The sequence below is a fragment of the Labrus mixtus genome, chromosome 12 (genome assembly GCF_963584025.1).
Source record: "Labrus mixtus chromosome 12, fLabMix1.1, whole genome shotgun sequence".
NCBI classification, from domain to species: domain Eukaryota; kingdom Metazoa; phylum Chordata; class Actinopteri; order Labriformes; family Labridae; genus Labrus; species Labrus mixtus.
The window spans coordinates 20,154,399-20,168,081 of NC_083623.1; the positions used below are offsets into that span (position 1 = coordinate 20,154,399).

The 13,683-nt window shown below is 40.3% G+C and overlaps 1 protein-coding gene across 2 annotated transcripts; it reads right to left on the minus strand.

Annotated features, from left to right (window-relative positions):
* Window positions 1-597: 597 nt before the first annotated feature.
* Window positions 598-13,683, minus strand: agbl5 (AGBL carboxypeptidase 5). 2 transcript variants are annotated; one of them, XM_061052494.1, is made up of 17 exons: window positions 13,600-13,683; window positions 11,967-12,252; window positions 11,688-11,859; window positions 11,384-11,550; window positions 11,054-11,231; window positions 10,748-10,926; window positions 8,990-9,527; window positions 8,664-8,833; window positions 8,198-8,333; window positions 7,817-8,034; window positions 7,508-7,704; window positions 5,875-6,051; window positions 2,824-2,954; window positions 2,652-2,704; window positions 2,202-2,389; window positions 1,205-1,338; window positions 598-1,080 (listed from the first exon to the last, which is right to left on the minus strand). In XM_061052494.1, exons 2-17 carry the CDS (start codon window positions 12,179-12,181, stop codon window positions 1,003-1,005), a joined length of 2,931 nt encoding a protein of 976 aa, XP_060908477.1. In that variant the 5' UTR covers window positions 12,182-12,252; window positions 13,600-13,683; the 3' UTR covers window positions 598-1,002. The 2 variants fall into 2 exon arrangements, with proteins under 2 accessions (XP_060908477.1, XP_060908478.1); XM_061052495.1 differs by lacking the exon at window positions 5,875-6,051.

Here is a 13,683-nt window from a genome sequence, read left to right on the forward strand (position 1 = left end):
AAAAGTGTGTATAAAGTACTTTCCTACCCTTTGGACCTTCAATTTGTTGTATTACTTTAAATCCCCACAAACATAACAAGACTATCAACAAAACAAGTTTAAGCTAATCTTTTAGATACGCTTGTTTGGAATCTGTGGTTCTTTTCTCTGAATGGACTGAAACTGTCCTTCCTAACTAGCACGTACGTTTTTTTTCCTTAAATACCTCACCCGTCTCAAATACAGGTAGTCTCCATTCAATATGAAAATTCCAAAAACTTATAATTGTGTACTTATGAAGTACTAGGTCACATCTTGCTTTCCTTTTTGGTTTTGGTAAGTGTAAAATAAATAACGAAAGGGTCCAATGGGAGGTGAATACCCTTCACATACTATACAAAGCACAAAACCTTCAGTAATAATTGTATTCAACACACACTTCACTCACATTTTTGTGTCTATACTTATACTTAAAGTGGAAATCACAAGGTAATAAATATACTGTTAAGTTTGTCAGTCTAGTGAGAATCAACTATTGGCTTCATATAAGTGTCTGCATGTAAAAATACATAACAGTGCATTACAGTGTCGGTCTGAGTGCATTTAACATTTGTTTGGGGGGGAGTCGGTCAGCAGAAGGAAAGGACTCAAATAAAACAGATATGTGAGGTACAGTTATGATAGCTGAAATGTTTATGGTTAATTTTAAGTCTATAGAATAATGATACGCTGGAAAGACTTCTCTCTCTGCTGTTGTGTCATTGAGCAAGGCCCCAGCTGCTCCAGTAAAGCTGCTCTATGGTTTTAATGGACATTTCCTTCTGCAAGTCTGACCGTGTTCAACTGCATTGGTTACAAATACCTCTGGAATATCTTGAAAAGATAGTGTTATAAATATTGTATTGCACATGAAAATATCCCAATTAATCCTCCTGTGATAATGGAATCCCCTCCTGTTTTAAAAGGTTTTCACAACATAGCAACTGGGTTCACATAGATCAAATACAGAGAGCAGTGCAGTTCCTAAGCTTCTCCACACAGGGTCACTGTCTCAAGCATGTTCACAGTTTCAGGAGGAGGCATCACCGGAGTCTCCTCAATCTGCAAAGACATAGTCATACGAGGTGATTCAAGTGATTTGATTAACTTATAATCAGCATTTGTTTCTGTTTGAATACAAATGAATGCTGTTTGACACAATCTGTGTGTGTATCTATACGTTTACCTGTTGCAGAGTTTCATCCTTCTCTGGTGTAGTTTCTATTATAGTATTTCCTTTACAGTGGAAGTTCCTGTCACTGCTCTTCTTCTTTAGTGCTTTAGAGGCCAACTGTATGGCAGCGTCTTTTCCTGAAACACCTGTAGAGGAAATTCAATCCATTTTAAATATGTCTTAAGGAAATAGAGAACCAATGACATGCAGTACCTCAAACTACAGAACAAAGGCAAGAATCGTTTGTAATGTTTTACCTCAATATCGATGACATATTGCTACACATAAGTATGGAAATGAGGATTAGTCATTCAAAAATATAATGAAAAGTCACTGACGGGATTTTTGGATTTAGTCTCAAGGCACTTTGAAGTAATACTGAAGAAGTTGTCGTATGCCACGTGCAGTTCCTTGTTATCACAATGTCATATCAATGAAAGAAGACTGAGTCTACAGTCATGTCGTTTTTATGAAGCTGTAGCAAAATGCTAATTTAAGCACCCTACCATGCTAACAATGACAATCCTTGCTTGATGATGCTAATAAGGTTTTATGCTTACAATTTTGGCTATTGAGACTAGTATGTTAGTTAAGCTAGTTATGTTCAAGCATGCTAACGCTTGCTAATTAGCTCTAAAATTACAACTAAAGCCGACTATAAAGTCAATAGTTTAGCATGTATGTGGTCAGAAACACTGTCCTTATGTTTGGTTATAATGATCCTTAATGAAGTTCATGGATACTTAAGTGAATCAAAGTCCTCCCGACTGGTAAAGAAATACAGGACATTTCAGGACAAGAATCGGGGTACTTGTTGGAATTGAATAACTGGATAAGTGGACATTTTGACACAAGCACTAGATACAAAGTGAACATGTCTTTTATTATATATATCAAAATTTCAAACGATTTATTTCACTCATCCTGTTATGAGTTATGCGATCTTTGTTCATCTAAATGTCAGATGTTAATGACACAGATTCATGTGTATGTGTGTATGTATACATGCCTGAGAGTGACAGGTGGCGATGGAGGCCAGGTTTAAGCAGCTTCCAAACCTTCATGGTGGCTGACTTCTCTCCAGGGGAAAGTGGGGTCATACTGGTAGGAGATGTTTTACTGTCATTTGTGAGAGGGGTTTCCGTTGACCCCACTCTCCGGATGGGGATGCGGCTCATAGGAGGTTGTAGCTCACACCTGGACAGGAAGCAGAAGAAGTATTTTTAACCACTCTGTGATACACCATATCAGGATTCAGGCTAATGCCCATGATATAACATGTTCAAATGCTAATGTAGACATAAATCCTCATGATCATCATCACCTTCTTCATTGTCGTTCACCTTTCCATGAATCTATTCAAATGTTGAATTTCCATCTTATATAAATTCTTCTTTGGCTTAAAACATTTTCAGATATAAAAAAATGTTTTCAGAAAAATAAACAAGGTCGGACTCACTTGCTAAATTTGATGGATGAAAGGATGTGTTCCGACCCCAGGTTTTTGGCAGCCTGTGACAAATAAGGAAACTACAGTTTCAATTTTAAACCCAATTTTAGTTATAATAAAATACATGTTTGAAATTCAAATGGCAATAGAATAGTTTGCTCTCTGTGAGCGGTCAGCTAACCTCTGTGGGAGCCTCTGCGGGGGGATGAGTCATGGTGAGGGTTCGACACCCTCTTCCCATATGCCCAGCCCGCAGTCTGGACCAACCGGGTGAAGTGGGTGCACCAGCCTGAAAGTCTGGGCAGCTGAGGCCTGTTGACAAGATGGAGGGACAGAACAACCAGGAACAGAGAGGAAAGGGGAAACATGGGGTGGCAGATGAGTAAACAAAACAATCAAGGATGGGCATGGTAAAAATAAAATAAAATGTGTTCATCTGACATTCAAAACATCGACAATTCAAAACATAGCAGACTCGTTCAACATTCAAGCAGGTTTGACCAACTTTACTGCACATACAGGCTGAACAATTGATGACACACACACACACATACATACATACACACACATACACAAACACACACATATACACAAAGGAGAAAGAGAGTAAGAGGAACCCACACGTAGAACTTGCTTCACAAAGGGATAGCTTTTATTCAAGAGGTTAAACAGAGAGGCGGTAAAAAGACAGCAGCACATTGGAGAAGGTGATATTTGTTAAACAGACACTTAGCTGAAATCTGGTAAAGAAGTTTAGCACCACATTGAAAAACGGCACAGTTCTCAAAAGGAATAAAAAGCAGAAAGCCCTAGTGAGAATGTGACTATGCATACAGTGTTTGAACCTGAAGCAAGTCGTTTTTCATTTGTGTATGAAGACAAAAACAAAGCTTTGGAACAATTGGGAAACAAGAATCAAAGATCACAGTGAGGAAGCAGAATAAACTACAGCACAGTCTCCCCATGTTTAAGGGCACTAATCTAAAGTGAAAGCTCAGGGTACATCCCTCTCACTTCTCTAAATGCAGTGGATACAAGCTACATGAGAAATCATCGCCTGTGTGACGTTAATCGAGCATGAGTTAAGGCTTTGATGCCCCCAGAGCACCAACTGACCATCACATTCGATGTCTACAAGGGTCACAATACCATGTTGGAAACATTCATGTAATAGAGGGTGGTACTGCACGATAATAAATGGCACCAGCTATTGTTTTATTCTAAATAGCTAGCATGTCCTTCTATGAAGGTCAAATAAAGTACTAAAAATGCCCACCTTAACTTTATTTCCAACCTATACTGTTACATATATATATATATATATATATATATATATTCTTAGACCATTAAGTGTTTTAGGCCTGTGCACTCAAAAATACTCTCAATTTTAAATAATTCTCAATCAAAATTTTTTTTTCTCCTCTTTACACCTTATACACCAAGGTTCATCAATTCAAGCTCAAACCGATTGGCAGGATGGGTGAGACCCACCAATAAAAAATGTATATATATATATATATATATATATATATATATATATATATATATATATATATCAAAATTAAAGTTTGGGAAATAGCCTCCATAACCTACTGCTTACCACAACAGACACCAGAGCAAGGCACATCATTACTACACAGCACTGGAAAAGACAAGAAGCTACAGCGAGTCAAGGCCAGATCATCCGAAGGTTGATCCATCCAATCGATTAATGATCTGCTCTATCTACTGCTCATTAAAGCTCTTCACGTGTCTCAAGCTCTACCTCTGCATACAAAACAGCTGATCCTAAAAAAAACACACAGACTATCATCAAGTATTCAGATGAAAGAACACTGAACTGAATCAAAGACAAGATACAACAATTCCACATTGGATATATGAAGGTTACAAATATACCGAGACAACAGGATCATTTCTCACCTCTGCTAACCACAAAGTATATTAACTTCAACCTGCCAAGTTAACTTCACTCTTAAACAACACTAATGTGTGTGAATAAATAATGATCAATGTTTTTTTTTTTTTGTAAATTTGATGAAACACAATTAAATCAAATCTACATTTATTTACATTAAAATTTGCATTTGAATCCTAATTAGTATTTTGCCAACGTTAACGTAGTAAAAATTCTCAAACACCAAATGACAAAACAAACAGGACGCTCACTTCTACTCTTAACTGACTCCAAACATGGAGGAACGAATTACAATATAGTGAAAAAAAGTATAAAAGGCGCTTTGAAAGATTTCACAGACTCGGAGGAATCACTATGTCCATTCTCGTTTTGAAAACCCAATAACTTATAAATCAATCAATAAATCATTTATAAATAAAAGTGCAACATGGCAAAAGTGTTCTTCTCCTACTGTACCTGACCATGAACACCGGGCATCAGAAGGTTAATGTAGCGGTGTAAAAAGCACAGTCACATGGTAATTCTTTTTAGCTTATTACTTGAACACAGATTTAACAAGAGTAACCTGATGTGATGTCATTATTATCATTTATATCCTGCCAGTAGGAAGGGACAATGGTCATTAGGTAACCAAGCGACCGTTTCGCTTTGCTTAACAAAGTCACATGTTAACCGCTATGCTTGATTACAGGGCTTCTACGAAACAAAAAATGTTTCAACATATGTCAGTCATACTGTAGAGATGAGGAAAACCTGCTCTCTCAAGTGTACTCACCCTAAGGTGCTAGTACTGTAGATACATGACATTTCACAGATACTGTATGTGCAAAAAGGGAATAATTATAATATTTGAGCTAGCACCAATGATGTTTCACTAAGACACACACACACACACACACACACACACACACACACACACACACACACACACACACACACACACACACACACACACACACACACTCTCTCTCTCTCTCTCTCTCAATCAAATATTATTTTGTCCTTTATGGAGTGGCAGAATTTTCTGTAAAGACAGCGTGTTGATAAAACCATTCGTCTGGTCCTCAATTTTAAGAACTCATACTTACTGACTTCCACCCACCCACACACACACCCACACACCCACACACACATGTCCATGCCGTCACAGTTTAGCTAAGATTCAGTCCTGGGTCGGCCCACTTGGAGTTTTGGTGGCCGGTGGCAGACTCTGCAGAAGCAGGGGGCTCAGTTTGGAGAGCAGCCCTGGGCGAGGCAGGGCCTGCAGGGAGGGGAGCAGGGTAGAGAGGCTCGGGGACTGGAGGGAGTACAGACCTGTCATACTGACGGGGGCCGGGAGGGGACATGAGCCGGCTGCACACACTGAGGAAGAAGAGGACGAGGACGAGGAAGGGGGTGAGTTTGGGCGACGGGAGGGTGTGTGGCTGTTGCTGGGAGACCGGAGGATGCAACGGTGGTGGGAGGGGCGTCTTTTCTCCTGAGCCTTAGGGTCTACAGAGAGGGAGACACACACACACACACACATACACACACACACCAGCTCAGATACATGCGGGGATTGTTTGTAAACACGGACATATCAGAGATGTCCTGGTAAAATTGTCTCTTCCTGATTCTGATACCAGTTTTGATTATTAGCCAGTTGTGAACGCCCATCCTACACCAGTGCAATACAAAAACACAACTATTACCTCTTTAACAGCCATGTACTACTAACCCTGTATGAATGCAACATTTACGGTGGCATTGTTCTAGTACACTGAATAACTAGCATAAAAACAAGCTAAGCGAACATATGAAGCAGCTCGGCTAGTAGCCCCTCCTGATGTCGGCAGAAAATAAACATTTATTATTCTGAGTTTTTGAATGGTTTAATTAATAAGAAAACATCTTTGAATTGTGTTGGTAACACTGCTAACATTTTGCTTGTTTTGATTAACAGCAGAGAGTATAATGTGCTACAATATCATGTGCTAGCAGAGAGTATCATTTCTCTGCTAACACCCATTTTTGTCAAATAAGAATTTACTTGAGATCAGTTCTTCTTTGGCAGTTGTTGAAAGTAGAAGTCATATTTTTTTATTGCTGTATTGCTGCTCTTTTGGAGAAGATCAAACAAGTCAAGGGGGATGGTGGCTAATAATTGATGTTATTATATTGAATGTGTGCATTGACTGGCATATCGATGATACCAGACAATGCATTCAAGGCTGTATCGGAGGCATTTCTGACTCCGGTATCAGAACCAGAAAAACTCTTAAACAATCAGTGACTACTTTTAGAAACTTTCACTCACAAGAGCCATGTGCTAAGACAACGAGGACTTTCAGACGCTGTTAGGATGCAAGTTGACAAGAGGTAAGTCAGAATCTGTAACATTAAAAAATATGCAAAAAAATGTAAAAGGTTTCAGAGTGGGTTTAAAAGTTTTATATTCAAATGATCAATTAAGACTAAGTGTCTTTGAACAGGGCTCATGTGGTTTCATCCTCAGTCAAGGTGTAACTAAGAGGTGACAAAACACACACACACACACACACACACACACACACACACACACACACACACACACACACACACACACACAGACAGCAGCAGATGGGATCATGCTAAGGTCATGCAGGGATCATGCTGGCATTCCAGGCTTGAGACATCCAAGAATAAATGAGTAGATGTCTATTAAATTAAAGTAATCTCAAATCCTGGGACTAATTTCACACCCCCTTTGCAACAAACCAGCAGCCAATTATCACAAAGATTGAGACTTCAAGCCCAGCTCAGCTTTTGTTACAACTCCAACAGCAGAAAGTATTGTGGAAAGACAAAAAGCTAGAAAGCAGAATCTATGATATTCAGAGAGAAAAAGAGAAGAAAGAGGTACACCCAAGTAGAGGCGATGGATAATACCTTCCAGCAACACAAGTAGGTGGGTGGGAGATTGACTTACCTCTGACTGGCCCGAGTGTCTTGTTGCCTCCACGTCCGCTGGTGTGCGTGTTGTTGTGTTGAGATCGGGGTGGGGGGCAGCCGAATGTGAAGCTCGGGGAGTTGTGCATCTTCGGGGAGGGTGTCTGGCTGCTGCTGCTGTGACTGTTGCAGCGAACCCGACTGAGGGTGTTTTCTGACGCTGAGCCCGACAAACAACTGTGACAAAAGATCCAAACAAAACAAGAGAACCATGACTCTGATGTTGCACCCGGAAAAAAAAAACTGTTTGGGATTAAAAGTAAAGACAAAAAGGTGTGTATAAACGTACTTGTTAAAGCTCTTAGGTGGTGAGGCTCTGCTGCCATTGTGGTGTATTCTTATTGGAGGATGGGCATGGATGTGTGTGTTCAGGCCTTTGGTGTTGCGGACATGTTTTAGGATCCAAGCCCGAAGGTTGGTCAGGCAGCTGTGCTCAGACAGCACCAGTCGTGGCCAGGGGTTACATTCTGCCATATCCAGGGCTGAGACAGCCACAGCCCGACCCACCTGATGAGGAAAACTTCAGATATTATTTCTGTTTATAGTAAGATATTTTCAAAAGATATGAAGTATTTATTTACTTTTCAATGTTGTATTGTTACAGGGCTTGGACATCCTCGCTCATCGTGCAAAACATTTCTCTTGTTCACAAACCACGGTTGTTTCCTACCTGTTCAAATATTTCCGGAGTGTATTTGGGAGGAAAAGATGGAGGTGGAGGCGGGGTTGCTCGTCCGTTGTCATGACAAGCAGGTGGGATGGTGTTCATGGTTTTTCCTGTATTGTAGTTGCACTCTAAAGTGTAGCTGGTGGGGACACAATAACAGGAACATGTTAAATATATAAACTTAAATCTTAAAAGTACATATGAGAATATGTATTAATATCTAGTTGACAACACGGCAATGCTCTCAAAATAATTACAGCATAACTAAATGCAGCTGTATGTGTTGTTGTTTTTAAATGTCCATGAAAATTGCAATTTCTTCAAGATTGTTTTGGTTTTTTTTCCTCTCGAAAAGCAAAGTTTCATTGCTTCAAAACATTATAATTTTTTTTTTATATAAATGGTACTGTTTCAGCTAACTACACAGAACGTCAATTGTTAAATATTTGTGGATGCATTTGAATCTGACCTGTGAAGCAGCCCGATGGCCTTGTGCATGGCCACACGCCCGCTGCCTTCTTTGGACTGGCCGTCTCTCTTGTCTCGTGCATACATGTTTTTCTCTGAGAAGTTACAGCCCAGGAAATCAAAATGGGCAGAGTTCACGGCAATCAGCCTCGGATACAGCATGTTCTCCACCTGCATAGAGAGGACGAGAGCTTAGATGGGAGTTTTCCTCACTGAGAAAAATTAAACTCATTCATAAAACCACAACAAAATAATAAAATGAAAGCTAAATGTCTTTGATGACTGAAATGCTGCAAACAGATGGTGCAAGTATGTACAAATGTTTACCTGCTGGCTCTCATCAGGAAGGCTGTTTCCATACATGAAGCATCCACGTTTAGAGGCGTGGCCATGTAAGTCCACATAGTAAGCCACGCCCCCTTCATGTGGTGGAATTGTTTCCTCTTCCTGTTCCTCTTCCTCTGGTATTTCTACCTCCACTTCAACAGGTGCTACAGTCTCTGAGGAGCTGGATGAGCTGTTCTCGTCCCCCTTCCCCAATTCCGTAGCGTTCCAAACGTTTTCCTCTGTTACCATGGGAACCTCTGGCAGCGCAGGAATGGCATCCTTCTCTGCGTTTCGTTGGTTCAAGCTAACTTCAAGGGCAGTGAAAGGGGGAGATTGAAGCTTATTGGAGGGTTTCATATTAAGGGGAGGAGTCTGTGTGTGTGGGGTGCTGTTACAGTGAGTATTAGACTGTGTATTGTGTAGGCGGTTGTGCGTGTGATGGTACAGCAACAATGCTTTGGCTGCATAGATAGAAGGGTGCAGCTCCGGGCTCGGGTTCAGGTATTGTCTGTTCAGGTTAACACCCCTGGAATCAGTCCTGAAAAAAACAACAACAGGTCACTTCTTACTTAATATGAGCATTACATCATTTTGAAATTAGGTATCCATCAATCTATGTGCTCATGTAATCATTATTTTGAAAATCCAAAGAGGAGGTAACATTCTTTATATACAGCAGTGTGACTGTGATACAGGCTCAACCTGCATGAGCTGAAAGGGTCAATATGTGACAGCCAACCTGGCCCTTCTAACGTCTTCAGGCCAGGAGAGGGTTTACTTTTGTATTTAAGTAACTAGCATACTGTTGTAACCTAGTAAATGGAATAAAACAGGTTCTGTAATGTGAGCAGGAGTTAAGAGAACCCTGAACCCTTTCCAGAAAATATTCTAATTTAAAAAGAATGACTTCTTGGCAGTGTTCCCTGTTTATGCTAAAATCAATGCTATGTATCTTCAAAAAGATAATAAGTTCCAACTCTCTCACAACCCACAAAATCCACTTTATCACAACATGGTTACAAAAATAAGTAAAATAAAATAAATATTGAACAAGTAATGCTTCTGAATTCAGGTTGGGCACATGTTTCTATGGTTCCTATCTCTAATTTCCCTGCATAATTAGTAAGTTTACTTCCAAAACCTACATGAAGCAAAAATCAATAGAAATCACCCTGCCACAGGCTGAGCATTGATGGGATACACAAACAAGTATTGAGCCAAGAATGATGAATCTGTGCAGCTTGACAAAGCTCAATGTTACATTGCTGAGCTCGTTTGAAAGAACCTTTTAAAAATTAAATAATGGAAGAAAAAGTAAACTGTTTGATGTAAGATATAATAAATGTATGGCATCAATTAGTCAGAGATGACATTGGCACAAAAACTGTGCCTGTGAGTAAATTTTATTTATAAACGTTTTAATTTATTAATATATTAACCAACAAACTGTTGGTCAATGCCATGAAACAGTTAAGTACTTGCCGTTTTATATTCGGCACCATCAGGTAAGATGGGTCTGGAGGTCTCCCCTAAACTTTTTAAGTACCAACATTTTCTATCCTGCATTCCCCATCAATTTTTCTTTTGCACCACTTTGTGCCTTTTCTGCACCATTTTAAAATTATGTTTGTGTCCGTAAATGTATTGTTAGTGTTCATCAGGCACATTTTTAAACAATGACATATGCCTTCATTTCAAAACGACAAACATGTGGACTTTGTGTGTTTGTGTGTCTGCACTTACATGAACAATTCTTACCTGTAGTGTCCACGAACAACTCCGTCTGGGTTAAGCATGGGAATGAGCTTGAACACAAACATGTTTCGAAGCACATGAGCACGAGGGTCATCTCTTCTTAGGATAAAGTGAAGAAAACCATTAAAAACAAAGGAGGAGGGAGTCTCCCCAGGGTGCACTCGACTGCTGAGGAAAAACACCTGAAAACACACACAGACACAAAAGGACAAGGATGAGCTTCTCAAATGTTGTATCATTCAAAGGTTCATTTTCAAAAGCCATTAAGGGTGAATATTGATTTTGTATTTTGAAATGACTGATTGATACCCTTTTGCCAGGGAAGCGGTGTGGTCTTGGAGTGTTGGTGTCAGGAAACAGCTTAGGCAGACGTGGTTCTCTCTCCTCCTGCATGCCGCTACAGTTGGTCACAGTGAGCAGGTCCACCCTGTTGCCATCCAGAGATTCGCACAGCAACTCCCTATGGTAATACACGGTACCAGGTGCACTGACAGGGAGAGCAGTTGAGGATGGAGATTGGTGGGTGTGAAAAATAAAAAAAATTGATAAATTAGAGGAAGCAGGGGAAAAACAGCAGATGATGGTAATTGAGCAAATAGCTCTAAGAAAGAATTGTCTTGTCCCTGAGTTGTGTTTTACCTGCTCGGGCTGAGTTGAGCAGCATTTGGGTAGCTCTTATCGAACTGCTGTAGCATCTCCTGACACTCAGTGTAAGAGAACGGGAAGCAGAAGGAAAAGAAGGTGGTGGCTCCTCGCACCTCTGACAGCCGGTGTGTGAATGAGAGGATAAACTGGTTATCTACAATCTGGAAATTGAAAGGAGGGAGACATGTTTTTAGAGTGATATTTATAGCTGTCAGCAAGCCAGACACACAGCATACTGCTCTGCTGGCTCCTGATGCCCACATCCTCTTTCTGACAGCCTCTGAGTATTTGTATTTACCTCCGTTGACGGTCTGTCACGGACCCTTTCCCATCGGTTCTTGCCAGGTAAAGTGCGTACGAGAGGAGCCATGCCCTGGCTGTAGAGCTTCCTCTGGTTGTTCATGTTCATCACATTGATCTTGAGTAGCTTCCCTGGTGCTGCACCCCGCACACTGAAGTAAAACCATGATCTGAAAGGCAGAAACAGGATTTAGGATTTTATTATTTAGTTAGAATTGTGTAAAGTTTTCCAAAAATCAACACAGAAGTTGATAAAAAAAAAAAAAAGTTCTGTTACCTGTTACCATTTTCATGTTCTGTGCCGGCGCAGTCTGGCTGCGTCCAAACGTTGAACTCATAGTCAGGGGTAATGTTTGACCCTGAGGGCGCACTCCCACCCTGAGCTACATCGCCAGAGGGGCTGGAGCTGCCCTTCTCCACCTTCTCCACACGGGCCAGGTTTCCTGAGTCAAACTTGGAGCTGAACACAATATTACCAAAGCGGGACTCCATTGTGTTGTCCTTCCGTTTTTCTCCCGTCAGGTATTTTGTGACACTCTAGTCGGTGATGTGGCCCACACAGCCTGTCATGACAAATAAAACATAACTGAGCTAACACTTCTTGTTAAATAAAGTGAAATAGACAAAAAAACAAAAACAAACATTCGGTTCAAACAAACCAAAACAGCCCTCATTCTCACACTATGGCAATAAATTCTGCAGTATTTGTAAACAAGAAGCACAGTAGGCCTACTGGAGTGCAGAAAGAGCACACTGCATGGATGATGTTTTGGTAGCCTATCACTGGTAAAGACTAATTTCAGGTAAACTCATGTATGAACAGTCATAAACCGAAGTAGATATTTATCATTGCATTGAAGCAATGTCTTTGCTTTAGATGTCTAACTAGATCGTAATTAAATATAACAATTAATATGACGGCTTACTTCTAACAATGAAAGTGTCTGAAAACCACATTTTAAGAGACTGTAAAATGTAAAATGAGTGAAATCACTTGTGTATAGTTAGTTAGGATGTGCTTTAGCATTGTACCATCTGACTCAGGGATGGACAACTTTGGTCACAGCAAGGGCCACATTCAATTAATTCTCACTGCCAGAGGGCCAAATTGTAGTATACAAAAACGATTACTGTCAATTATGTCTCAAATTCAACTCGACATATACCAGTGATCTAATATTATTATGAAAATATTTCTGGTTTTCATGATTTCATGGCAGATTTTGTCATGTTTTCTTCATGTTTCCAATTAGTTGATGTGTAAAAATTGACCTGAGGGCCACGTTGAGGGTTGATGGGGGCCGCATGTGGCCCCCGGGCCGCCAGTTGCCCACCCCTGATCTGACTGACCTCCTTGGATACAAGTCAACACATAACAGCGACAACCTGAGGCCGTTAATGCAAATACAACCCACAGACGAACCAAATTAAACATTAATGTTACACCCATTGTTGACTAGATTACTGTACTCATTGTGTCACTGGTGCTCATTGATGGTTTCTCTGGTTCTTCACTGATAAAACCAGTCTGCGCCTCCACATAAAATAATGGCTGCTGCTGTATCAAAGTAACAGAGCAATAATAACAACAGCTGACCGAGATATCCAGCACAGTGAAGGGGGAGTGGAGTAACAGCTGGTCCATTAAACACTCTTTGAAACAACACATTTTAACAAATAATTACAGTATTGGTCGTGTCAGTGGAAAACGTTGTGGTGTTAATGTTACACACAGCTAATAACGCTAGCATACGCTTCTGAGCTGCTGAGGCTAACTTAGCTACCTAACGAACTAGCAGCTCAATACGTCAGTCTTTTCTGCGAGCAAATATATTTTGATCATTGCATTGTCAATTAAATATACCCGCATTCACGCTTATAGTCAGACAAATTAAAAGGTCGGTTCTTACTTGGCTATTTTCGATCTATGTCCATTTTTGTTTTCATCGTCCTTCTCGTCTCAATTCATTGCTCTGGATGTTGCGTTCATGTTT